Below are 27,897 nucleotides of genomic sequence, written 5' to 3'. Positions count from 1 at the left end.
TGCCTGAACCTGGGAGTCGGAGGTTGCAGTGAGCTGAGATCGTGACACTGCACTCTAGCCTCGGTGACGGAGTGAGATTCCACTCAAAAAAAAAAAAAAAAAAAAAAGAATCAGATCACCTCTTTATAAAAATCAGTCACAGCAGTCAAATTGGCTCCAGGAAAGATAAAAATATATACTGCATTTTATGTATATGTAAGCATTTAAAACCCTCTCAGAGAGAAAGAAAACAAGAATGAGAGTTGTGACTCAGAACCATTAATTATACTGAAAAATAACACAGGGAAGAATTTTAACATTTCAATGCTAACTGCTTGGGTTGATCATTAGATACAGATCATCAAAATAAGAAGTATAACTGCCTGAGAATGGCTTTTTATAAATAAATTGTCACATATGGAAGACACAACTTTATATACTTCAGATCCTAGAAGACAACCACTTTTTATTCACTTGGTTATAGCCTCGACCATCCACACAGAAAATACTATGCTCATGCTAAGTGCTAAATGACTCCTGAACAAACATATAAACACATAAAGATCATTTGCTATTGAATTTCCAATTAACTTTTTACTTAATTAAGAAAATGCCTTCCTGTCAACACAGCAACCAGTGATCCTTTTCAAACAGAAGTTAAAACCATTTCAATTCTCTGAACCCTTCCATCAGCTCACTTTCAACCAAAGCCCTTACGAAATCCTACAAAGCCCTATGCAACCTGCTCTTCAACCCCTCTTCTCGTCACCCTCATTCCCCCTGCTCCAACTCCCCGGCCTCCTGGTTCTACTCTTCTACTGGATATCCTAATGGCTCATTTCATTCAAATGTCATCTTTTCAGTGACAACATGACACTGGAGTCCTCCCACCCACACTCCCAATTTCCATACCCTAGCTCTATACACAGCTCTTACCACTTTCCAACAATATACACGACTGACTTAGTTTGTATCTGCCACAAGCACGTAACTCCAACTATGTGTTTCTTCAATGACTGATGCCAGCATCTAGCACAAAGGAGCTCAAATATTTGCTGAATCAATGAACTGATTGCTGTATTAATAATCAACCAATTAGTATTAAGATTGAAAACTAGGTCTCCAGACAAGATTATAATTTCTACTATGCTGAAAGTCCTAAAACCTTGATGGTTTTTGTAATCCCATAAATGGAAACAGACTTTTGAGTACTAAAGACAGAATGTTAAACGGAACTAAAAGTAGGGTGTTTCTTTCTTTATTTATTTTTTTAAGACAGGGTCTGGCTCTGTCTCCCAGGCTGGAGTGCAGTGGCATGATCATGGCTCACTACAGCCTCAACCTCCCACCTCAACCTCCCAAGTAGCTAGTATTACAGGCATGTACCACCATGCCTGGCTAATTTTTGTATTTTTAGTAGAGTGGGGTTTCCCCATGTTGGCTAGGCTGATTTTGAACTCCTGGCCTCAAGTGATCCACCCACCTCGGCCTCCTAAAGTGCTGGGATTACAGGCATGAGCCACTGCGCCAGGCCCAAATGATGCATTTTAGAAGGCAAAACTGAAAGATCTACATTTTGGTAAATTTTAGTGTACCTTAGCACCAAAAATCAGGATGCTAAAAAAGACTTGAAAATCACAACAAGCTTGATCAAATGAAGTATAAAAATCTACTAGGACACCTAAAAATCCAGCAATGTAAGCTGCCTTCAGGGAGGACAAATGAATGACTGCAAGACCTAGTGTGAGGCAGAGACTGCATTATACACCCTCTCACAGCCTTTGAATATAATCATATGAATGTACTAATTTTCAAAAACAGTGAAAATTTGAATTTTTCTTAAGGACAAGACAGATAAAACATATATGGAAGCTAAATGAGAATTCTCAAGAGACATGAAAGAAACTAAATAGAAAAAACAACATAGAGAACTGTTTAGTAATGGCAGGATAAGTAATTTAAATGAACCTATACCCCATCCACCCTTACTGAGAATAGGGGGAAAAAAGTTGTCAGAGAACACATATATTCTTAAAAGTACTGAAGAACTAACAAGATAAGGAAACAGGCCGAAATCTGAAAAAGTGCAGTAACTCCAAGCAAGCCTAGAACTGAAAGTGGCTTTTACCTACCCAACCTGAGGAAAGAACTGCAAAGCTATACTGTAGTTTTAGTGGCCTTGTGGGTGTAGGATACAGCCATCCACATTAAACTGGAATGAAAACAACTAGATGCTCAGGGTAAGGGTGAAGAGAAAGTACCGGTTAGCTTCTCCAGCATGGTCCGAGGAACCACTGACAGGTAGGGCTCCCAGGGGTCTGACAAGCAAGTGAAAAAGATTTAAGCATCAGATTATTCCAAGTAATTCTGAAATGCCAGTACCCCAAAATAACCAGGCATAAAAGGACAAACAAGACTCTAGAAGCAAAAACCATCAGAAAAAACAACAGACGACATATATCCAGTTCCAGATTTTGTCTGTTGGTATTCAGATCTTTTCTGCCTCTACTGCAGAAGGTTAGAAGCCTGAAAACTACATATAGAAGAATTCTTGCTAGACAGTCTTGTCAGGTTCTCCAAAGGCAAGCACTGGTGGGAAATTAAAGAGCGGGAAAGGGAAAAGCCAGATGCAACAACAGGCAACCACACGGAACGCAGCTGAGGAAAATTTCAGGGGATCAGCAGCCATGCCTCCAGCAACAAGCCCAAGAACAACCAGGTAACATGGCCTCCTCCTCCAACCCTTCCAGCTCCTTTGCAATCAAGTACTTCACTAAATCCCTCTCTGCTTGAGACATCTCACTGATTTCTATTTTCCTGACTGGACACAGACCACCAGAGATTTCAGATGCTGGAATTATCAGATCCAAATTATAAAATCATGCTTACTCTGTTTAAAGAAATAAAAGAAAAGCCTGAAAGTATCTGCAAGGAACAGGAAATTTTAAAGGACAGCAAAACTGAAAAAGAGCAAATAGAACTTCTAGAACTAGAAAATAAAACTGTCCAAATTAAGAACTCGGGTTTAATAGCAGCTCAGACAGAAGTGAAGACTGAATTAGGAGACTGGAATACTGGAATATAGGTAAAAAGAAGTTATCCAGAAAGCAGCACAGAGATGGAAATGATGGAAAATGAAGAAGTTAAGAAGGGACCAAGTGAGAAGATTTTGCATTAAATTGAAGTCTCAGCAAAGAATGGAATAGAGGCAAAAACTGAAGACAGGAAGCTGAGCAAATTCTAGAACTGGTGAAATACACCAATTCATGGATTCAAGAAGCCCAAATGACCAAACCAGAATAAGTAAGAAATACACACCTAAATGCACCATAGAAAAACTCACAAGCCAGTACAGTATATGAAAGTTCTGCCGGGTGCAGTGGCTCACGCCTGTAATCCCAGCACTTCGGGAAACTGAGGCGGGCGGATCATGATGTCAGGTGTTCAAGACCAGCCTATCCAATATGGTGAAACCCTGTCTCTACTAAAAAATACAAAAAAATTATCTGGGCATGGTGGCGCACGTCTGTAGTCCCAGCTACTCAGGAGGCCAAAGTAGGAGAATCGCTTGAATCTGGAAGGCAGAGGTTGCAGTGAGCCGAGATCCGCCACTTCACTCCAGCCTGGGCGACAGAGTGAGACTCCGTCTCAAAGAAAAAAAAAACGAAAAAAGACAGCTCCATTTTCCCAGTAAATAACTAAGGGAATCAGTTGAAAATAGGCATGGCGAGGATGAGTTGTGAGGCTGAGGAGGTGTCATTAAGCTTTCTAGAAGAGTAGGGGAGGAAATGGATGAGAACGTTATGGTATAAACTACAGAGCAGCAGGAAAGACATACTTGACAGCCAAGGTCATGAACCAATCACTACTAACAAAATCTGAATACTCTCATGTCCATTAAATGAATTACATGTATAGTCAAACATTTACTCATCCAAAGAAAGTTAAAATTGGCTGGGTGCACTGACTCACATCTGTAATCTCAACACTTTGGGAGGCCGAGACAGGCGGACTGCTTGAGCCCAGAGACCAGCCTGGGTAACATGGTGAAACACCGTCTCTACAAAAAATAGCAAAAAAATTAGCCGGGCATGGTGGCGCATACTCATAATCTCAGCTACTAGGGAGGCAGAGGTGGGAGAATCACCTGAGCCTAGGAAGTCGAGGCTGCAGTGAGCCATGATTGCACCACTGCACTTCAGCCTGGGTAACAGAGTGTGACCCTCTTCCGGCTAAGTTCTCTGTTTTGGCAAAGTTTTTTAATTTTAAAAAATTTTTTGGTTAAAACACAATGGTTTGTAATTGTTATTCTAAATAAATTTTTTAATGTTTTCAAATTTCTTGATAATTTCATTATGAAGTTACTACAACATATACAGCATCCTATTTATATTTAGATAGATTGAGACAAAGTAGTAACTAAACAAATACAAGCAACTGTGGTCCTACTCTACTCAAAATCACTGCTAAAAATAAGAGATCCTTTCAAGGCTAAATAGCATTCACAAGTGTATCTTATCTTTGCATTCCCCACCCACACCAAAAAATTACATGTTTCTAAAACAGTTTTAACCACTACACATCAGAAGTGTCAAAATCATAAAAGAAGGAAAAACTAAAAATTGTTACAGGACACAAAAACTAAATGCAATACAGAATCCTGGATTGGAATCTGAAAGGACAAAAGGGAGAAAACTGTGAATTCCAAATAAATTTTGTAATTTAGATAACAGTATTGCACCAAGTCTAATTTCCTGATTTTGACAATAGTACTCTGGTTGTATAGGTAGGAGAAGCTGGGTGAAGGGTACATGTGAACTCTCTATACTACTTTTATAACTTGAAAATCTTCAAAATGAAAAGTTTTAAGTTAAAAGTTCAACTATGAATACATGAATGAGTAAAAACTAGTTTTGTCATAGTTCATATCAAGGCAACAATTTCACAATGTCCAAAAAACTCAGAGTTAATTTTTTTTTTTTTTTTTTGAGACAGAGTCTCACTCTGTCGCCCAGGCTGGAATGCAGTGGCATGATCTCAGCTCACTGCAACCTCCGCCTCCCGGGATCAAACGATTCTCCTGCCTCAGCCTCCTGAGTAGCTGGGATTACAGGCACATGCCACCATGCCCGGCTGATTTTTGTATTCTTAGTAGAGACGTGGTTTCACCATGTTGGCCAGGCTGGTCACGAACTCCTGACCTCAAGTGATCCGCCAACCTCAGTCTCCCAAAATGCCGGGATTACAGGTGTGAGCCACCCTGCACCCAGCCTTTTTTTAAAAAAAAAAGACTACCATAGGCTGGTCGCCATGGGAGGCCGAGGCGGGCAGATCACGAGGTCAGGAGCTCGAGACCAGCCTGACCAACACGGTGAAACCCCGCCTCTACGAAAAATACAAAAATCAGCTGGGCGTGTTGGCATGCACCTGTAATCCCAGCTACTCAGGAGGCTGAGGCAGGAGAATCGCTTGAACCCAGGAGGCGGAGGTTGCGGTGAGCTGAGATAGAGCCACTGCACTCCAGCATGGGCGACAGAACAAGACTCCACGTCTCAAAAAAAAAAAAGACTCTACCACCAAAGGCTGACAATTTCATATTCATCTATTAGATCTGTCCCAAAACAAGCAAAGTAAATAATACAGAGCCTCCTTTAAATTCAGTCATGAAGCTGGGCACCATGTGGCACACCTGTAGGTCCAGCTACTTGGGAGTTTGTGGCAGGAGAATCCCTTGAGCCCAGGAATTAGAGCCTGTAGTGTGAAGTGATCAAGTCTGCAAATAGCCACTGCACTCCAGCCTGGGCAACAAAGCAAGACCCTGCCTCTAAAAATAATAATAATAATAGTATCAGTCATAGAACCTACAGCTAAGAAAAAAAAAAAAGTATCAGATGGTATTTCCAGCCAAAGCAAACGTTTAATGTGTACTGGCAAACCAACAAATGCCACTATGATGAAACACCAAGTTTAGGAGACCATATCAATAAACCACCAAGTTTCAAACAGTCCTAACTGAAGGATATAAACTGTACTATATCTTACAGGGGCAGGGGAACCCTAATTTTAAAAACTGAACACAATAAAAATCTATAGACAATGGAATTACATAAATTAGCTGAGACAGTTCTTAGACTACATAAAAATAATCTCTTGAAAGGAAGGTTTCAATAGTCAGCAAATCCTTTTTTTTTTGAGAAAGAGTCTTGCTCGGTCACCCCAGCCTGGAGCACAGTGGAACAATCCTGGCTCACTGTAACCTCCGCCTCCCAGGCTCAGGCAATTCTCCTGCCTCAGCCTCCCAGTAGCTGGGATTACACGCATGCGCTACCATATCCGGCTAATTTTGTATTTTTAGTAGAGATGGGGTTTCACTATGATGGCCAGCCTGGTCTCAAACTCCTGACCTCAGGTGATCCACCTGCCTCAGCCTCCCAAAGTGCTGGGATTACAAGCGTGAGCCACTGCATCCAGTGACTCTATCTTTTAGAGCAGGTGTTGACAAGCTATGGCCTAAGAGCTAAATCCAACCAGCCTGTTTTTACGTAATTATGGGGTAAGAATGGTTTTACATTTTTTTTTTTTTTTTTTTTTTTTTTTTTGAGATGGAGTCTCTCTCTGTCACCAGGCTGGAGCACAGTGGCATGATCTCAGCTCACTGCAACCTCCACCTCCCGGATTCAAGCGATTCTCCTGCCTCAGCCTCCCGAGTAGCTGGGACTACAGGCATGCACCACCACGCCCAGCTAATTTTTGTATTTTTTAGTAGAGATGGGGTTTCACCAGGTCGGCTAGGATGGTCTCGATCTCTTGACCTCGTGATCCACCCACCTTGGCCCCCCAAAGTGCTAGGATTATAGGCGTGAGCCACCGCGCCCGATCTGGTTTTACATTTTTTAAAGAGTTGTAAAAAACAAAATGTGACAGAATCCATACATCCCACAAAGCCTAAAATATTTACTACCTAGCCCTTTACAGAAAAGGTTTGCCAACCTTAGCTTTACAGTAATAAATTTTAAAATTTGGACACTATAATCATAAATCAATAAATTTTTTTAATGATTTAATTTATTAAATCATTTCCTGTACTGCAGCCAAGATTAAATCCAGGAAAAAGTTGTTAAACCTTGAAATTAGAAGTTTTATAGAAATTGCTTCATGAAAAGATTCTAGGGGAAAAAAACAGAATTACTGCCAATTCTGGGAGTATTCTGAAGAACCCATAATAAAATTTTGAAATTTCACTAATCCTAAAATTGTTCTACACAGATGTTCCCTGACATATAATAAACTCCCAATCAACCCACTGTCAGTTGAAAATATCATAAATCGGATAAATTTATCAGCCTGGCCAACATAGCAAGACCCTATCTCTACTAAAAATAAAATTTTTAAAGTTAGCCAGGCATGGTGGCACTGCCTGTAGTTCCAGCTGCTCTGTGGCTCAGGTGAGAAGACTGCATAAGCCCAGGAAAGTCAAGGCTGCAGTGAGCCATGATTGTACCACTGTACTCCAGTGTAGGTGACAGAGCAAGACCTAGTCTCAAACAAACATTTCATGCACCTAACCTACTGAACATCATAGCTTACCTCGCCTACCTTAAACACGCTCAGATCAGTTAGATTAGCCTACAGTCGGGGAAAACCACTTGGCAACACAGTATACTGACTGGGAACTATGGCTCACTGCCACTACCCAACATCACAAGAGAGCATCATACTATGTATCACTGGCCTGGGAAAGACCAAAATTCAAAATACAACATACAGTGTCTACTGAAGGTGTTTCTACTGAATGCATATGGCTTATACAACAAAAATTTTAAGTCAAACCATCTAAGTTGGAGATCATCTGTACTTCCAAGATATATATCACCTACTCAGGGATATTCTATTTTAGCATGAGACCAAAAGAAAATCATCAATTATTAATAGCTACATAATAAACTCTACCCTTACTAATCTTTTACTAACTTAATACTTATCTAAGTTGAAATTCTGTTACCTTACAGGGTCTATAACACTAATTTTTTTAAACTTTTTAAAAAGTGACAGATAATAGTGTACATTACCACGTACAACATGATGTTTTGACATATATACACTGTCCAATGTTTAAATTCAACCAATTAACAAACGTATTACCTCAGTTATCACTGTGGTGAGAACATTAACATCCACCCTTTGCATTTTTCAAGAATACATTGTATCATTAACTATAGTAACCTTGTTGTACAATAGATTCTTAAATAAACATTTTATCTTTCAATCAATATAGGAAATCTGTCATTAACTCAAAGCAGTTTTGATTTAGCAAATTATTTGTAAACTATGGATGTACCTCCCATTTCAAAATATATAATGTATATCTTTTGTTTCGAGATTTATACCACAGCGAAGTTTAACAAACAGGGCTCAGACAATACTTTTTTTAAAGTAATAATTTAATATCAAAATTTTTATAAGAGTAAGCTACACAAGCCATTACTTCCTATAACCTTCAAAAATATTTCAATATTGAGCCCCCAAATCCTAAAAATTAACTTGGCTACAGACATAAATTTCATACAGTGAGATGGAACGAAAATTACCAGGTGGTCCAAAAGACCCTCTTTGAGTTTTAATGAGTATTATTTTTTAAAGTCATTTGGTTATCTACTCCATACTTCACAAAACAAGAATGACCCAGATTTCAAGTTACCATGGGTTTCAGTCTTCACTCTGTGTGGGGGAAAAATCAGCCTTCATCTGTTTAAGCCAATCACTTCAACATCTATGACCCTCAGATAATGCATTTACAGTATAAGAAAAGGAGTGGTCTAGACTCTAAAAGGTTTCTAAGGTCTCTATCCATCTCTAAAATCCTGTTACTGTAACCAAGATTTTTAAAAACATTTATGACCTGCCTCATTTCAAATAGAATCTGCTGCAGTTCACATCTCACATCCAAATATAATACCAAAAAAACCTAAACAAAAACAACAACAAAAAAGTATAATACAACAGCACACACAGAACACATGAAAACCAGAGCCAAAAGAAAAAAAGAGAAGCAAAGGTAATGTTAGTAATTAGCCCCAATATATTCCCAATATTACCAGCCTACATTATTTTACACAAACATATTTTTCCTACTTTTTTAAGAGAAGAGGGGGAAACGAAAGAGAAGGGGGTCTCATTCTTGCCCAGGCTGGAGTGCAGTGGCTATTAACAGGTGCAATCATAGCACACACTATGCCCCTGAACCTCTGGGCTCAAGCAATCTCCCACGTAGCTAGGTCTATAATACCAAACACCACACCTGGCTATTTTTAAGTCAGACCACTGAGAGAAGCCATTTCTTCCTTTCAAACTATCCTCCCAAAAGATGAGGAAACCATTCCCTAACAGAAGTCTTAAGAAATACCTCTTGTTTTAAGCCATCCAAAAAGCAAATACAGTAAGCATGTTTCATTTTGAAAGAAAAATGGAAAGCTGCCTACAAAATCGACTTGTATCAAGAAGTCATTTTTCCAGTAATTTCTTCAAGTTTACTTCTTGAACTTTGAAAGATAAGCTTTCCTTCCCACTGGATGCCAGAGGAAGTGACTGAATGCTCAAGCTGGAGAATGAGTGAGCCATTCATGGGCACCCCAACCCTCTCAGGGCTCCAGGGCCAGGCATGGAAAGTACAACTGCAGTCCAGGGAGGTCTGCAGCAGCTAACGCCTTCTTCAGATTTTCTCCTTATCGAGTCAATTTTGGAATTTCCTTAGTTTGAGAATTTCAAACAAAGGGCCTTGAATTTGCAAGAGGCAAGCACTCTCATCTCTTAGTTTTTGAGGACTCAAATATGAAAAAAATAAGCTTCTTAAAAATGGTAATTACCTTCAAATTTCTTTGAATTTAGACTAAACGACACAACCAAAAAAGCATTCAAGGGAAAATTATCCCTGTAAAGAGTACTGTAGTTTACACAGAATTACAAATACCTCACACATTACTTTAAAAATACATGGTCAGGGAAAGGTTTAAAATCATCAAGATTGTACTTCCTTTTCATGGAAATAAACCACACACAGAAGTTATTATTACATTAGTAAGTTGGCTGAATCACTAAATCAAAGTACAGGTCAAATAAAACCCTAGAAAAAAGTAAAAGCTCAAAACAGCTATCAATAAGTAAACTTTTCAGCAGCAAACTTTCATTTTACCATAAAAGAGAAGCAACTGAGGAGAGACACATACTGAACTTGCTTCACGTGCCTCCTTTGCCTTGACTGTAAGCCTCGTGTTTCCAGTAGAGCTAAGGAGCAGAATGGCACTAGAGGAGTGCGTTTTCACTAGAGAAGCACTGCCTCTAATACTCCCCTCTGGGGTGACTCCATGACTTTCAGTAGCTCAATTTCCTCAACAACTGAAACAGCTGTTTTAGAAAATAAGCCAACTCATCTACAGGCCTTAAGTTATACAACTGCAGAGAGAAGAGGTGCCAAGTTCAGGAAGCCCAGCAGAGACCAAATGAGAGCCAGACGCTGGGGAACTCCAGGTTTAATATGCTTTCCACCACTCACTTCCACACTCCAAGAAATGTCTCCAAACTTTCTGAGAGTTCTTTATGGCTCAGAGTTTCTCTTGAAGATTTAAAGACCCAATTACTTCAAGGAGTAGCCACCAAGATTCCAGGCCAGCTTTGACCCAGAAGTCCTCTTCTAGAGCTGCAGTAAGATGTACGAATGCTACTGGGAAACTGTAGAGCACTTCCAACACACCAGACATTTTCTAAAGAACAGAAAGCTACACTTAATTCACATGATTGAAAAGCTGCCAAACCACTGATTTTTAGACTTTATTAGTCAAGTCAACGCTATGGTAAACTATATTTCAATAAAGCCACTAAAAAAATACAGTTTCCAAACTCCTAACAGTTAAAAAGGATAAAGGGCAGAGACTAAACTCAGATCTGTTTCAATCTCTCCATATTAAAATGAATGACTGCTGGTACCGACAGCAGAGACTAAACAACTGTTTTTGGTGCAATCACTGCATCTTAAAACCCTCAAGAGGAAACAGCCTGAGAGAGTAGTCCCCAAAATGAGAAACTTCACTTTGAGACAATCAAAAAAACAACGAAGTCACAGTGCTACTCCCACAGCTGCTCTTTCAATTATAATTTACTAACATCAAGTGATTAAAATCTGCAGCCAGAAAAGACCATAATGTAGGACAATAGAGTAGGAACTGATCCCAAAACGCTGGACAGTATTCTCCAATGTAAGTGCTGCCTTTTCGTACAGTGTATTCTAGCTCCAATGGGACTTGTAAATCACTTGTAAGGAAAGGAAATCCCTTCCCCCACCAACCTAAGCCATCCTAATAGCTGGGCGTGTTGTACAGCAAATATGAAGCACTCAGGAGCGGTCCGAGGCCGAAGCTTGCGGGGCCATCCTCCCCCACCCGCCCGTCACCAGGGTGAGCAGAGGCCTTTGGGGTTCCATGGCCCCCGACCGCCACGCGGCAGAACTCCGGCCCCGCAGCCCAGGAGGCCCGCGCACCTCTGGGAGCAGCCGCATCTGGCAGAGACTCAGGGCTGCGCAGGCCTTCCCCAAGGAGACAGAGGCTTCTCCCCGCTCGAGGAGCCCAGTAGTACCTCATGCTGTAAGCGCCGGCGCCCAGCTCCTGCCCGATGCCCGAGAGGCTGGCGTCGAAGTCGTGCACCAGCCCGGACTCGATCACCTCGTCCATCTTGAGCACCCAGGCCATCTTCCGGCCTCGCCGTCGCCCCGCACAGCGCGGCCTCCGCGTCCAGGGCGAAGGGGCCGGAGCTCCGCTGGCGCGTCCTGGGGGAGGGCGCGGGTGAAGCCTCCGGGGGGGCGGCGAGTGGTCACCAGCAGCGGCCGGGACGAGAGCTGCGGGGGCCCCACTGGCAGGGCACGGCGAGCCCAGCAAGCAATTGCAGCGGGAGCGGCCGGGCCGCCGGCAGCGCCACCCTCCCGCGGACACCGGCCCTGCGCCTCATGCCGGCGCCGCCGCCCAGCCCCCGCGCCGCTAGCGCTGCAGCCGCCGCCGACCGCCCCGCCCGGGGCCCCCCGGTCGCATCCTCCTCCGGGACCGCTCGGAGGCTGGACCTCGGGCTGCTCCGAGGACCACACGGGGGCAAGCCCTTCGCCCGCCCGTCACCCGCTCCCCAGCCTTGACTCCTCGCCCCCGGCCCGCCCAGGCTGTAGCGCCACACCGCCCCGGCCAACCCCGCCAACGCCGCTCCGCCGGCCTGGACGCTAGCTTCAACGCGGCTCCGACTTAGGTTCACGCGCCGCTTCCGCCTCCCCCGGCCCCGCCCCGACCCGACCCCGCCCCGGCGTTCGCCCCACGCCCCGGCCCTCCCCGTACAGCCCCGCGCTTAGGGCCACTCCCCGCGCCTCGCGGCCCAGGAACTGTCCAGAGGGTGCAATGCGGCCCCGCCCACGCGGCTGTTCCCAGCCGGGGTGGCCTCGCTGCCTCCCCGCACAGCAGCCCAGGAAGAGGCGGTGCCAAAAGGGCTGCCAGTTCCCGCCCCTTCACGCGAGCGAGATGATTGACAGGCCAACTGAGCAATACCTGCAAGGGCTTGGACGAAGCTCCCGTGAGTCTCTGTGTCCCCCGACTAAGCAACCAATCAAAATGTTCTTCGCCTCGGGCGGGCTCGAAGACGGAATTTGTTGCCAAAAGAAAGAGTTCATTGGACTGCATGGTAGAAAGCGACCCAAAACGCCACTTCCGGAGGTGATTTGCTCCTCTGTGGTATTTCCCGGTCTTGTCTGCTTTTTGCCCTCTCTACCGAGGGAGAGAGCGGTTCGCACCCCATCTGGTGACAGAAAAGCCAGTTGTGCAGAAAACCTTGATTGGCGTGAGAATAAGCCAATCAACGCTCCTGAGAAAGAGCTCTGGAAAGACTTCCCCTATTGGTTGCATTGCCGAGAGCAGCTTGGCTATCCTGAGTTGAACTAGCTGTTGGTCATCCTAACGGCAGGCAGTCTCCTGACCTTGGACCGAACCATTAGGACGTGCCACAGTAACAGCTACGCTGCTCAGAAGGCCCGAAGGGTCTTCCTCAGCGACCTAGCTTGGGCACGCGCTATTAGGGCCAAAAGACAGAAATCCTTTCACTGAAAGATGAAATAGAAAGCAGGAGCCAGAGGCTGACTTACAGAGCCAGTGTACGGATCAGAGTTCCTTAGGAGCGGCTGCTGGCGCTTGACGGGCGGAATCCTTGCTGAAGAGAATGTCAAGGCCCGGGCTTCGCCCTGCATCGAACTTACTGCCTAAGAATAAGACCCAAATGCTGAGCGCCCCGCCCCAACTCGCCAGTTTAAGTGCAAAAATACATAGATTAAAATGTCAGCCCAATAAAACAGTGGCACTGAGCCAGAAAAAAATAGTCTCAACGCCTGTGTGATTTAGATATTAACTTACAGGCTCACACCTGTAATCCCAGCACTTTGGGAGGCCGAGGCGGGTGAATTAGTTGAGGTCAGGAGACCATCCTGGCCAACATGCTGAAACCCCGTCCCTACTAAAAATAAGAAAAATTAGCTGGATATGGTGGCGCGCGCATGTCATCCCAGCTACTCAGGAGGCTGAGGCGGGAGTAAGGCTTGAACCCGGGAAGAGACAAAGCAAGACTCCAAAAAAAAGACCAAAAATTAACTTAGAGAATGTTTTTCTCTTTACCAACATTTTTGCAAACATTTTATTTGATAAAGCCATACAAAAGAACACTTTAGAGATGAGGGAATTTAGGTGAAAATGTGTAAAGATTACACAGTGCAAGGTCACGCAGTAAGTAGCTAAACCGGGGCTATTTGACTAATCCAGATTTCTCCTTTTCCAGGCGAAAACATTAGATTGGCCATCAGTTTCAGGAAGCTCCATTCCACTATTACAAATAAATCTGCACAAACAATTGGATAGTCAAGGGAAACATTGGTCTCATTGGGGGTCTCAGATATGTCTTCATTCCATGATCTCACCTCACTTTCATAACCTAGTCTATAACCAGATTAGCCAGGCCTACTATTAGTTGTTGGAAAATTTGGAGAAATGGAATTGGGGGAAGATAATTCTCTGGTTTTTGGAGAGAGTGTAAAAGTACAAGCTACCATCAATTTTTCAATCAGGCTGTGCCCTAAGGAAGTACTGGGTCAAATATTTAGAAATTGAGCCTCAGGATGGGCAGTGTCTCAGGCCTATGATCCCAGCGCTTTGGGAGACCAAGACTTAAGGCTTGGGAGGATGGCTTAAGGCCAGCAATTGGGAGACTAGCCTGGGCAACATGGCAAGATCCCGTTTCTACAAGAAAAAAAAATTAGTTGAGCTTGATGGCACGCTCCTGTAGTCCTAGCTACTCGAGGGAGACTGAGGCAGGAGGATCACTTGAGCCTGGGAGTTTGAGGCTATAGTAAGCCATGATTGTGCCACTGCACCCTAGCCCGGATGACAAGATGAGACCCTGTCCTTAGAAAAACAAACAACAACAACGAAAAACAAAAAAACAACGAAAAAAATTAGAGTTCTGGAGGATAGAAATGAAAGTGTTGGCTGGTCATGGTTGCTCACAACTGTAATCCCAACACTTTGGGAGACCAAGAGGGGAGGAACTCTTGAGGCTGGGAGTTTGAGACCAGCATGGGCAACATAGCAAGACCCCTGCCTCTACAAAAAAAAATTTTTTTTGAGACAGAGTCTTGCTCTGTTGCCCAGGCTGGAGTGCAGTGGTGCGATCTCGGCTCACTGCAAGCTGCGCCTCCCGGGTTCGCGCCATTCTTCTGCCTCAGCCTCCCGAGTAGCTGGGACTACAGATGGCTGCCACCATGCCAAGCTAATTTTTTGTGTTTTTAATAGAGATGAGGTTTCACTGTGTTAGCCAGGATGGTCTCGATCTCCTGACCTCGTGATCTGCCTGCCGCGGCCTCCCAAAGTGCTGGGATTACAGGCATGAGCCACCGCGCCTGGCCAAAAAAATTTTTTTAATTAGCCAGACCTGGTGACCTGCACCTGTGGTCCCAGCTACTCCAGAGGCTGAGGTGGGAGGATCACTTGAGACCAGGAGGTCAAGGCTTGCAGTGAGCCATGATAGTGCCACTCTAGCCTGGGTGACAGATGAGACCCTGTCTGGAAAAAAAATAGAAGTATCAAGCAGCGCTAAATAGTAATGTCATAAGGAGACCAAAATATAAAAGAAGGATAGTGTTAAAAGAAAACTGTAGACAAATTAAATATGAGTTTAATTTTGCAAAAAAAGATTTGTCAATCAGGTGCCCACCCTGAACCAGAATATGTTCAGAGAGACTCCAACACTGTTGCATGGTGGAAGAAGATTTAAGGACAGAAAAAGGACAGTGATGTACAGAAAACAGAAGTGAGATACAGAAACAGCTTGATTGGTTGAGTGTATTATTTGAGCAGTTGGCCTCCTGTGATTAGCCAAAACTCAGTGATTGTTATAATAGATTATAGACCATTTATACATCCAGTTAGGTTACAATTTACTATGTACAGAGAAACCTTTAGGCTGAACTTATAAGGAGGCAACTTTAGGCTAAACTCAATTTAACAATTTCTCCCCTTTTGTTCAGCCTCTCAACTTGATCAAAATAGAGAGGTTGACCAAAATTGTAGACACTGACATTACTTCCTGACCATTGTAAATGTACTTATTTGGTCTCAAATCCCATTGGGAAATAGTGCAACAGTGGGTTTTGTAAGGTGGGAATAAGGACTTTAGGTTGTTTTCTGGTAAGCGTTAGAGTAGAGGAGACTTTTTTTTTATTATGTTGGAATTTTTATTTATTTAAATTTTTGGACATTTTATGGATGATTGTATGTAAACATTTAAAACTTTTGAAAGTCTTTAGTGCACATAGGAGACTACTATTAAGATATCAAGAGGGTAATACCAACACTTTGGAGTACGCCCCTTAGCCAGGGTCACTGTGAAGTAAACTAACTAAAATCAAATAGATCAAAGAAAGAACTAGATAAAAAGTCAAGCTGTTTTAACCAAGCAGCTTGTTTATTAATCCCCTGTAACTGAATCTCTATAATACCTGATATGTTCATCTCTGTGCAACAAGAAGTGTGAGCAACTGCAGATACTTCTCTGTCCAGTCAGTAAGTAATATACAGCAATTCCGTTATTTAGCACAACTTTAGCAAGAGAACTTAAAGTCTGTTGTGCCACGGCCTTTGCAGTAGAGTCAGCTATAGAGTCTATTATGAGGGATAAATTTCTTTTTTTTTTTTTTAACTTGTTGAGACGGAGTCTCGCTCTGTCGCCCAGGCTGGAGTGCAGTGGTGGGATCTCGGCTCACTGCAAGCTCCGCCTACCGGGTTCATGCCTTTCTCCTGCCTCAACCTCCCGAGTAGCTGGGACTACAGGTGCCCGCTGGCACACCCGGCTAATTTTTTTCTGTTTTTAGTAGAGACGGGGTTTCACCATGTTAGCCAGGATGGTCTTGATCTTCTGACCTCGTGATCCACCCACCTCAGCCTCCCAAAGTGCTGGGATTACAGGCATGAGCCATCGCACCCGGCCTTTTTTTTTTTTGAGATGGAGTTTTGCTCTTGTTGCCCAAACTGGAATGCAATGGTGTAATCTTGGCTCACTGCAACCTCTGCCTTCCAGGTTCAAGTGATTCTCCTGCCTCAGCCTCCTGAGTTGCTGGGATTACAGGCACCCGTCACTATGCCCAGCTAATGTTTTGTATTTTTTTTTTTTTAGTAGAGACAGGGTTTCACCATGTTGGCCAGGCTGGTCTTGAACCCCTGACCTCAGGTGATCCACCCACCTCAGCCTCCCAAAGTGCTGGGATTACAAGTGTGAGCCACCACACCTGGCCATGAGGAATCAATTTCTTTTTTTTTTTTTTTTTGAGAGAGTCTCGCTCTGTCGCCAGGCGGGAGTGCAGTGGCGCAATCTCGGTTCACTGCAACCTCCACCCTCCTGGGTTGAAGCGATTCTCCTGCCTCAGCCTCCCAAGTAGCTGGGATTACAGGCGTGCACCACTATGCCCAGCTATTTTTTTTTTTTTGTATTTTTAGTAGAGATGGGGTTTTACCATTTTGGCCAGGCTGGTCTCGAACTCCTAACCTCGTGATCCACACGCCTCGGCCTCCCAAAGTGCTGGGATTGAAGGCATGAGCCACCGCACCTGGACATGAGGGATACATTTCTAATCATTGCTTCATTTATTCTAAATTATGGAAAAAGAGACAATAAATGATGTCCGTATCTAGAAGACTGAAGGCCTCTTGGCAATGTTTTTTTTTTTTAATTTATGATATTGGTTAAGAGGGGTGGACTACAGTTTTTGACTGATTATGAGGTAATAAAGGTATTAACATCAGTTATTTATACTGGGTTTTTTTTAATTTTTTTTTTTTTTTTTTGAGACAGAGCCTTGCTCTGTTGCCAGGCTGGAGTGCAGTGATGCGATCTCGGCTCACTGCAACCTCCTCCTCCTGGGTTCAAGTGATGCCCCTGCCTCAGCCTCCTGAGTAGCTGGGACTATAGGTGCCCGCCATCACGCCTGGTTAATTTTTTTGTATTTTAGTAGAGACGGGGTTTCACCATGTTGGCCAGGATGGTCTCGACCTCCTAACCTCGTGATCTGCCTGCCTCAGTCTCCCAAAGTGCTGGGATTACAGGCGTGAGCCCCCGCACCCAGCCTATTTTTTTTATTTATTAAGGCACAAGGTTGTTTGTTAGAAGACTGGCTTTGAAATCTTTTACAAATAAAACTATATTCTATGAGTGCATATAAGACTTTATTTTTATTGTCTATAGAGGCATATGTAAGGAAAAAATTAAGAGGTAAGAGCCTCATGATGGAAGAGAAGTCTTGATTTGTGATCTTGGGAAAGTTGTCCATGTCTAGGATGTTGTCTGTCTTCAGAGAAAGTTTTTTTTTTTTCTGGTTGGTTTTTTGTTTTTGTTAGTTTTAGGTCTCTAATGAGTATATAGTTTTAAGAGTCTGGGCCAGGCACCGTGGCTCATGCCTGTAATCCCAGCACTTTGGGAGGCCGACGTGGGTGGATCACCTGAGGTTGGGAGTTCAAGACCAGCCTGACCAACATGGAGAAACCCTGGCTCTACTAAAAATACAAAATTAGCCGGATGTGTCGGCGCATGCCTGTAATCCCAGCTACTTGGGAGACTGAGGCAGGATAATTGCTTGAACCCAGGAGGTGGAGGTTGCAGTGAGCCGAGATCGTGCCATTGTGTAAACACACCAATCAGCACCCTGTCAAAATGGACCAATCAGCTCTCTGTAAAACAGACCAATCGGATCTCTGTAAAATGGACCAATCAGCAGGATGTGGGTGGGGCCAGATAAGGGAATAAAAGCAGGCTACCTGAGCCAGCAGTGGCAACCCGCTTGGGTCCCCTTCCATACTGTGGAAGCTTTGTTCTTTTGCTCTTTGCAATAAATCTTGCTGCTGCTCACTCTTTGGGTCCACACTGCCTTTATGAGCTGTAACACGCACCGTGAAGGTCTGCAGCTTCACTCCTGAAGCCAGTGAGACCATGAACCTACCAGGAGGAACGAACAACTCCAGACCTGCCACCTTAAGAGCTGTAACACTCACTGCAAAGGTCTGCAGCTTCACTCCTGAGCCAGCAAGACCACGAACCCACCAGAAGGAAGAAACTCCGAACACATCCGAACATCAGAAGGAACAAACTCCAGACACGCCTCCTTTAAGAACTGTGACACTCACCGCGAGGGTCCAAGGCTTCATTCTTTAAGTCAGTGAGACCAAGAAACCACCAATTCTGGACACAATTGCACTCTAGCCTGGGCAACAAGAGTGAAACTCTGTCTCGAAAAAAAAAAAAGAGTCTGGAGGGGCCCTTCTGAGTTGTAATATTATGAACTTAAAATTTGAGGTCCTGAAGTTTTGTTGCAGTGTGAATGATAAGAGTAGTCTTTTTTTGATATCATCTGTAGAAGACCCAATTTTGGGGTTTCAGATTAGGAAGGCTTTGATGGTTTTTAGTGGACTATGAAAAGGTTTTTTTTGGTGAAAATATATTTTGGTATAATGTGCTAAAGTCTTGCAGTATTTAGTCATAATAGAGTTTAACAGTGGAAGCTATATAAAGTTTGTCTTGTTTGTTTTTTGTTTGTTTGTTTGTTTGTTTGTTTTGAGACAGAGTCTTGCTCTGTCACCCAGGCTGGAGTGCAGTGGCGCGATCTCGGCTCACTGCAAGCTCCGCCTCCTGGGTTCACGCCATTCTCCTGCCTCAGCCTCCCGAGCACCTGGGACTACAGGTGCCACCACCACACCCGGCCAATTTTTGTATTTTTTAGTAGAGACGGGGTTTCACCGTGTTAGCCAGGATGGTCTCGATCTCCTGACCTCATGATCCGCCCACCTCGGCCTCCCAAAGTGCTGGGATTACACGTGTGAGCCACTGCGCCCGGCCATCAGGTTTTATTATTGGGAACATAGGCCTTTTAGTTACTGTTGTTTAAGGGGCCATTAATTTTTTATTTTTTTTGAGACAGGGTTTCATTCTGTCACTCAGGCTGGAGTGCAGTGGCGCAACATAGCTGACTGCTGCAACAATCCTGCCTCAGCCTCCCAAGTAGCTGGGACACGAAACCATGTCCAGCTATTTAAAAATTTTTTTTGTAGTGATGGGGTCTCACTATGTTGCCCAAGGTGCTCTCAAACTCCTGATCTCAAGTGATCCTCTCACCTTGGCCTCTCAAAGTGATGGGATTACAGACATAAGCCACTGTGCACAGCCAGACATTTTTTAAATAAAAGGGTTTTAAAATAGTTAAATGTCAGAAAGTTGTATTTTGGAGACTGGTTTGGTTTAATAGGTGGTGTTTTTAACTTCGTTATTGTTTTTTAGCTAAAATTATTGAGTTTAGAGTGGAAAGGAATAGGGCAAAGAAAGTATTCTCTATGTCTGGTCTAAATATGGATAGGTCTGAAAAAAAAGGGAAGTCGACTTTATCTGAGGGCCTATCTTTTATGAATATTTTATTTAGGATAGTTTGTTTTTGTTTTTTTGTTCTTCGGTTCTGTTCTCTTGCCTTTGGAGTGGGATAGTTACTAAGTCAAAAAGGTTATTAGATTTAATTTGTTGTTGTTGTTGTTGCCCAGGCTGGAGTGCAATGGCGTGATCTTGGCTCACTGCAGCCTCCTCTTCCTGGGTTCAAGCAATTCCCCTGCCTCAGCCTCCTGAGTAGCTGGGACTACAGGTGTGCGCCACCACGCCTGGCTAATTTTTTTGTATTTTAGTAGAGACGGGGTTTCACCATGTTGGCCAGGATGGTCTCGATCTCCAGGATGATCCTCCCGCCTCAGCCTTCCAAAATGCTGGGATTACACGCATAAGCCACTGCACCTGGCCAAAAGATAACATCTTAACATATGTTTCTGAGTTGTTTTCAGAAATCCAGATCCCCACCAAATGGAAGATGCTGTCCACTGGCACCTAGACCTCAGATAAGGGGGAAGTGAGAACTGAATGATGACCACCATTTTTTTTTTTTTTGATACAGAGTCTCACTCTGTTGCCCAGGCTGGAGTGCAGTCATGTGATCAAGGCTCACTGCAGCGTTAATCTTCAGGGCTCAGAAGATAATCACACTTCAGGCTCCCAAGTAGCTGGGACTAACAGGTGTGCAACACCATGACTGGCTGAATTTTTTGTGTACTTTTTGTGGAGACAGTTTTGCCATGTTGCCCAGGCTGGCTGACTGCCATTCATTGTTCTGAATTTCTTCTTGAGGAGCCTGGAGGAAGTCGTGCTCATAGGCAGTTACTGGTGGAAAAGATCCAAGTTACCCAAAGTTACTGGTGGCATATCCTTATGGGTCCATAGCAAGTTCAGTCCTTGCCTCCTCAGAAGAAAAAATTCGACTGAGGGGCGTAAGGCAGAAAAAGAGACCAAGTCAAGTTCCAGAGCAGGAATAGAAGTTTATTTAAAAAGGCCTTAGAGGTCGGTCATGGTGGCTCATGCCTGTAATCCCAGTGCTTTGGGACACTGAGGTGGGAGGATCACCTGAGGTTGGGAGTTTGACACCACACTGACTAACATGGAGAAACTCTGTCTCTACTAAAAATACAAAATTAGCCCGGCATGGTGGCACATGCCTGTAATCCCAGCTACTCAGGAGGCTGAGGAATGAGAATTACTTCAACCCGAGAGGCGGAGGTTGTGGTGAGCCGAGATCATGCCATTGAACTCTAGCCTGGGCAACAAGAGTGAAACTCCATCTCAAAAAAAAAAAAAAAAAAAAGCCTTAGAATAGGAAAGAAAGGAAGGTGTACTTGGAAAAGATCCAAGCAGGGATGTGAAGGTTAAAGAGAGAAGGTCAAGTGCCCTGTTTAACTGTGATCCTAGGACTTTTATTTTTGAGACAGAGTCTCGCTCTGTCACCCAGGCTGGGGTGCAGTGGCGCAATCTCGGCTCACTGCAAGCTCCGCCTCCCGGGTTCATGCCATTCTCCTGCCTCAGCCACCTGAGTAGCTGGGACTACAGGCACCCACCACCATGCCTGGCTAATTTTTTGTATTTTTTAGAGGAGACGGGGTTTCACCATGTTAGCCAGGATGGTCTCGATCTCCTGACCTCGTGATCTGCCCGCCTCAGCCTCGCAAAGTGCTGGGATTACAGGCGTGAGCCACCACGCCCAGCCGATCCTAGGACTTTTATGACCTCGCCTCTTTCCCATGATTCTTCCCTTAGGGTGAGCTGCCCACACACGCAGAACCCTCCTTACCCTTGGGAAGTGAGCCCACACAGTGTATTTAGGGAGTTATACACATGCCTATCTGAGGCTTTCTTCCTTTATCTGGTGGAGTGTACCCAGAAGATCATACTTTGCCATTTCTGTCTCTTAATATGCATGCCCATGAAGCTGTTTCTTCCTGGGGCCTGCATTCAATTCACATTTTGATATTAACAGGTGTAGACCATCAGGAAACGGCCTCTCCCTGGTGCTGCCAAATTATCATTTTTGGAGAGGCAATGAGATAATTGCTGAAACATCACCAGACACTTATAGTGGGTAGGGGGAGAGCCCTCCCCTGCCCAGCTAATGCCTAACTACTGATACAGCATTTTTTGCTTCTTAGCTCAGCTAAATCCAGGTTCTTGTCTCACGATCAGGAAGAATTAGGCACACAGACACATTGAAGGGTGAGGAGGATGGAATTTATTAAGCAAAAGGGGAGCTCTCAGCAAAGAGAGGAGTCCCACCAGCAGGCTCCCACCTCAAATATTGAATACCAGGCCACCACACATGAGCTAAAGAGGCCAGGCTCCTCTCCTGCATAAGGCATGAATTTCTTGTGGCTCCAACCCAATCCCCCAGTGTATGTGGGCCTCCAGTCTACTGTGGGCATGCTCAGGCAAGACCCTGTGCGTGGTCCCTTATCTGCACAAAAACATCTGGTATAAATACTTGTGGGGTGGATTATAGATTCTCTGGGGCCAGAAAGTGACATTCTTATTCACCACAAGTTAGGAACCCTGTATGGGGACAGTGTAGACAAGGTATGAGGCAAGTTTTCCCAAGGGGCTTTTATCGGCTCTGCAAGTCAAGCTTGATTCCTTAAAGGGAAGCACACGCTTCCAGTCAAAGCCTTGGTAAAACAACCAGTTTCTCCAATTGTGTTCTCTTGCAAAAGAAAATGCATTCTTTTTGCACTAATGCAAATAACCATATTGCCATAAGTTAAGAATACTTACAACTAGTTTCCAAATTTTGGAGAAGCCAGGCAGAGAGAAACAAATATGCTCCAAATTTTGTTCACAGGAGTTAACTTACTCGATTATTAAAGGATATAAATAGCCCAAAATAAGTTTCCTTGACTCTGAAAAACAAAACAAGGATCAGCAATGTTTTAAGCAAAAGTAAACAAACAAACAAACAAAATATTACTTCAGTTTTCTGTTAGTTCAGTTCATTCCATTAACTCTTATTCTGCTTGATATTCATAAATATTTCAGCTCTTCATAGGTCCTGTACATTTTTCCTTTATTCCAATGTCACAATCTCCAAAGTTATCAGAAATCTGCATTTGAGAGCACCAGAGTTCTATAGCTGATTATAAACCATCTTTTCAAGAGGATCAAAACAAGACAAGAATTGTCTGTGAATAACAAGATGTCCAGGGTAGTTACAGTTAAAAACATGATTGACAGAGAAATTTGGTTATCTTTGTGGTTTACAATAACTCAACATAATAACCTTAATTATGATTGAGAGCATAAAGTCAGAACTCAGATGTTAGAATTTTAAGCATCCCATACAATTTTGGAACATTTATTAATATTCTTCTCTAAAATATAACCTGAAGAAGATTAAACATCATTTCGGTAATCTCACAAATCTAAACATGTCAAATAATCTTGTTTACCTCTCTACTGGATGCTTCAGGGGCCCTCTGTAGCATCCAAAAGCTAGGGGTCAGGAAAGAAAATTTCAAAACTGATTTTGGGAAACCTGTTTAATAAGTTAGAGGTTTAAAACACTTGAAATTATAAAATACAATTCTAGATTACCATGTTAATTATTTTACCAAAATGATGACTCAAACTTTTTTCATTTTTCTTTTTTTTTTGAGACAGAGTCTTCCTCTGTCACCCAGCCTGGAGTACGGTAGTGTGATCTTGGCTCACCACTACCTCTGCCTCCTGGGTTCAAGCAATTCTCCTGCCTCAGCCTCCTGAGTAGCTGGGAATACAGGTGTGTGCTACCATGTCTGGCTAATTTTTGTATTTTTAGTAGAGATGGGGTTTCACTATGTTAGTCAGGCTGGTCTCGAACACCTGACCTTGTGATCTGCCCGCCTTGGCCTCACAAAGTGCTGGGATTACAGACATGAGCCACCGCGCCCAGCTACATATTTCTTTTTTCTTTTTTTTGAGATGGAGTCTCACTCTGTTGCCCAGGCTAGAGTGCAGTGGCATGATCTCGGCTCACTGCAACCTCAACCTCCTGGCTATAAGCGATTCTCCTGCCTCAGCCTCCCACGCAGCTGGGATTACAGATGCCTGCCACCACACCTGGCTAATTTTTGTATTTTTAGTACAGATGAGATTGCGCCCACACCCGGCTAATTTTTGTATTTTTAGTACAGATGAGATTGCGCCATGTTGGCCAGGCTGGTCTCAAACTCCTGAACTCAGGTGATCTGCCTGCCTTGGGCTCCCAAAGTGCTGGAATTACAGGTGTGAGCCACTGTGCCCAGTGACTCAACCATTTTTTAAAAGGCTAAATCTTCACTCATTAAGCGTGTAGACTTAGCTTTCCAAACAATTTGTCTCCTGTCTTCTCTTTCTCTTTCTTGGCAGCCTATCCACAAGCAAAACTAAAATCTTTCCTTATCCTTCATTATTACATGAGAATCTTGTTCAAGGGAGAGAAAGCCAAATTTTACCCTTCCATTAGTTTACTATTAATGTCAACCCCAATTTTGTAATGAAACCTTATAGACAATTCTATCCAATTTTAACTGGTTGGACCATGAGATGAGATTCTTATAATCCTTTTATAACCCTTTACAAATTTTGCTTAAAAGCAAATTAGTGCCTTAAGAAAAACTTGCACTTTTATTTTAATGCTCAATTTACAGAAAACCCAATATAAGATCCTTTTGAATTTAGTTAGTGTTAACACATAGAATTTCTTTTTAGAAACCTTCCACAACTTGTTAAACCTTTAGCTTTATCTTATCTAGTTTAAAACAATTCTTTAACCCTAGGCAAAAATTTACACTTCCATGCCTTCTTATAAACTTTTACTAAAAACACATTTCACTGTTTTTATACACCTTGCATATAAATCCATTTTCAGTGGTCTCAGTTACATGTTTTAATGGTAACTCTTAGCAATTTTTAACTGTAATGTAAAATCTGGTGAGCTGTTTTAATTATGCACTAGCATCAACAAAGTTTGACTCCTTCCAGCATAGTTAGGGCGTGATTAATTCCATATGTACCTAGGCCTTAGCACTTGTAAAGCAGGCAAGTCAAACAGTTCTCAAAAGCCAAAGAAGCGGTTTATAACCTTAAAACATGTAGCAAATCTAGTATCTGATCTGCAGAATTTAGATCACCTATTTACATTTTGATGACAGTTGCATTTTACCAATAATCTTTAAGACTGTTTTTATTTCTCAAAGATTAAAGTCATGTGAAGCAAAAGCCTTCACAGCTTTTACTTCTTCAAAAAGAATTTTATTTAAGTGCTTATTTTTCTTCTTTCTTTTTTCTTTTTCCTTTTTTTTTTTGAGATGGAGTCTCGCTGTGTCGCCCTGGCTGGAGTGCAGTGGTGTGATCACGGCTCACTGCAAGCTCCGCCTCCCGGGTTCATGCCATTCTCCTGCCTCAGCCTCCCAAGTAGCTGGGACTACAGGCACCTGCCACCACACCCGGCTAATTTTTTTGTATTTTTAGTAGAGATGGGGTTTCACCGTGGTCTTGATCTCCTGGCCTCATGATCCGCCCACCTCGGCCTCCCAAAGTGCTGGGATTATAGGCATGAGCCACCATGCCTGGCCATAAGTGCTTATTTTTCTTTAGGCCAATTAACTAGTTCTTTTTCTTCTTCTTTTTTGAGACAGAGTCTTGTTCTTGTTGCCCAGGCTGGAGTGCAATGGCATGATCTTGGCTAACTGCAACCTCCACCTCCCGGGTTCAAGTGATTCTCCAGCCTCAGCCTCCTGAGTAGCTAGGATTACAGGTGCCCACCACTACACCTAGCTAAGTTTTGTATTTTTAGTAGAGATGGGGTTTCACCATGTTGGCCAGGCTGGTCTCAAACTCCTGATCTCAGGTGATCCACTCACCTCAGCTTTCCAAAGTACTGGGATTACAGGCATGAGCCACTGGGCCCAGCCTAGGGCTCTTTTATATAAACTTCACACACATATAACACATATATAACTACACAAACAGACAGTAGAAGATCCAGTAATTGTAAGTTTTTTATTTGCCAACCTCCTAATTGGATTATTGGCCTCAGGATGGAGCCTTTTAAGAGATAGTCCGGGAAACCATGCAGTTTCTAAGGCTTAATAAACAGGTATAGCTGGAAGACAAAAAATAGATTTTGAGAGGGACCTATCAACTTCTAATTCCTGGAGTTCTGTGAGGAAAACAGAGGTTTCACCCAAAATGGAATCAGTGGCGCCTTTTCTGTTTTTCCCAAGAAGTCCCAGGCCATCTGAAATTATCTTAGGGCCTCTCATGCATGCATTAAGAGTGGCAAGACAAAATGGAGGAAAAGAATTCAATCGACTGAGAAGAAAAAAAAAAACTTTTTCTAGAAAAACAAGATCCAGAAAGAGAAAAATATAAAGGTCTTTTAAATGTACCTATAGTTTGGATATCCACTTTTAATTAAGCTAAGCACTCTTTAAGAAAATCCTTTTGAGGACTAAACTCTGTTTTTTTTTTATCTTGCCCAAATTCCTATCTAATGAGTCTGGCGAGTCATGCCCTACAAATAATAAATTCTCATCAGATGGGTTTTATTTGACTCTATATATTGTTACTTGCTTTCCAACCTGACTCTGGCATAACATTATGAAACAAGGAAGAAAATCAAAATATTTTACCCAAAACATGTTTCTTTGCCATATGGTGAAACGGCCCTACAAAGCTGTCCTTTGTGGGGGATAATTTGCATCTGTAAAGAATCTCTATTAACATAGCTAGATCTTTTATTCCAGGCCCTCCCAATCCTAAAGAAATTAACTAAAAGTCTAGCACTTTTTAAAGATCTAAATAGGAAATATTTGTCATCTATTACCTCTAACCAGCAGCCACTATAAGACTTCAAAAGAACCTTTTGTTTGTTTGTTTGTTTTTTGAGAAGTTTCACTCTTGCTCCCCAAGCTGGAGTGCAATGGTGTGATGGTGCGATCTTGGCTCATTGAAACCTCCGCCTCCTGGGTTCAAGTGATTTGTCTCATGTGTCTGTGTGAAGAGACCACCAAACAGGCTTTGTGTGAGCAACATGGCTGTTTATTTCACCTGGGTGCAGGCGGGCTGAGTCCGAAAAAGGAGTCAGCAAAGGGTGGTGGGATTATCATTGGTTCTTGTAGGCTTGGGATAGGTGGTGGAGTTAAGAGCAACGTTTTGGGGGCAGGGGGTGGATCTCACAAAGTACATTCTCAAGGGTAGGGAGAATTACATACAAACTTCTTAAGGGTGGGGGAGATTACAAAGTACATTGATCAGTTAGGGTGGGGCAGAAACAAATCACAATGGTGGAATGTCATCAGTTAAGGCTATTTTCACTTCTGTGGATCTTCAGTTGCTTCAGGCCATCTGGATGTATATGTGCAGGTCACTGGGGATATGATGGCTTAGCTTGGGCTCAGAGGCCTGACATGATTCTCTTGCCTTAGCCTCCTGAGTAGCTGAGATTACAAGCGTGTGCTACATGCCTGGCTAATTTTTTGTACTTCTAGTGAAAACAGGGTTTCACCATGTTAGCCAGGCTGGTCCTGAATTCCTGAGCTCAGGTGATCTGCCCGCCTTGGTCTCCCAAACTGCTGGGATTAGAGGTGTGAGCCATTGCGCCTCAGCCTCAGCTTTTTTATCTTTTTAACCTTTAAAAAAGATAAAAATCTTTTATCTTTTTTTTTTTTTTTTTTTGAGATGGAGTCTTGCTTTGTTGCCCAGGCTGAAGTGCAGTGGCACAATCTCGGCTCACTGCAACCTCCACCTCCCGGGTTTGAGCAGTTCTCCTTGCCTCAGCCTCCTGAATAGCTGGGATTACAGGCACATGCCACCACGCCCAGCTGATTTTTGTATTTTTAGTAGAGATGGGTTTCACCATGTTGGCCAGGCTGCTCTTGAACTCTTGAACCTCAGGTGATCCACTCGCCTTGGCCTCCCAAAGTGCTGGGCTTACAGGCAGGC

The 27,897-nt window shown here is 43.3% G+C and overlaps 1 protein-coding gene across 5 annotated transcripts in view; it reads right to left on the bottom strand.

The window, feature by feature from the left end:
- Positions 1 to 12,275, bottom strand: part of UBP1 (upstream binding protein 1) — a 52,275-nt gene extending 40,000 nt beyond the window's left edge. For 3 of the 5 annotated variants that reach the window (XR_009214401.1, XR_009214400.1, XM_058442040.1), the window contains exon 1: positions 11,605 to 11,910. Coding sequence is in view for 3 of the 5 variants with exons in the window: in XM_058442040.1 (XP_058298023.1) it covers positions 11,605 to 11,717 (113 nt within the window). In the remaining 2 variants the exon portion in view is untranslated. Of the gene's footprint in view, positions 1 to 11,604 lie in introns of all 5 variants that reach the window. The other 2 variants (XM_032162191.1, XM_032162192.2) reach the window with 2 other exon arrangements.
- Positions 12,276 to 27,897: the final 15,622 nt, after the last annotated feature.

The sequence above is a fragment of the Hylobates moloch genome, unplaced genomic scaffold (genome assembly GCF_009828535.3).
Source record: "Hylobates moloch isolate HMO894 unplaced genomic scaffold, HMol_V3 SCAFFOLD_8, whole genome shotgun sequence".
NCBI lineage: Eukaryota > Metazoa > Chordata > Mammalia > Primates > Hylobatidae > Hylobates > Hylobates moloch.
This window is presented reverse-complemented; position numbering and strand designations above follow the sequence as displayed.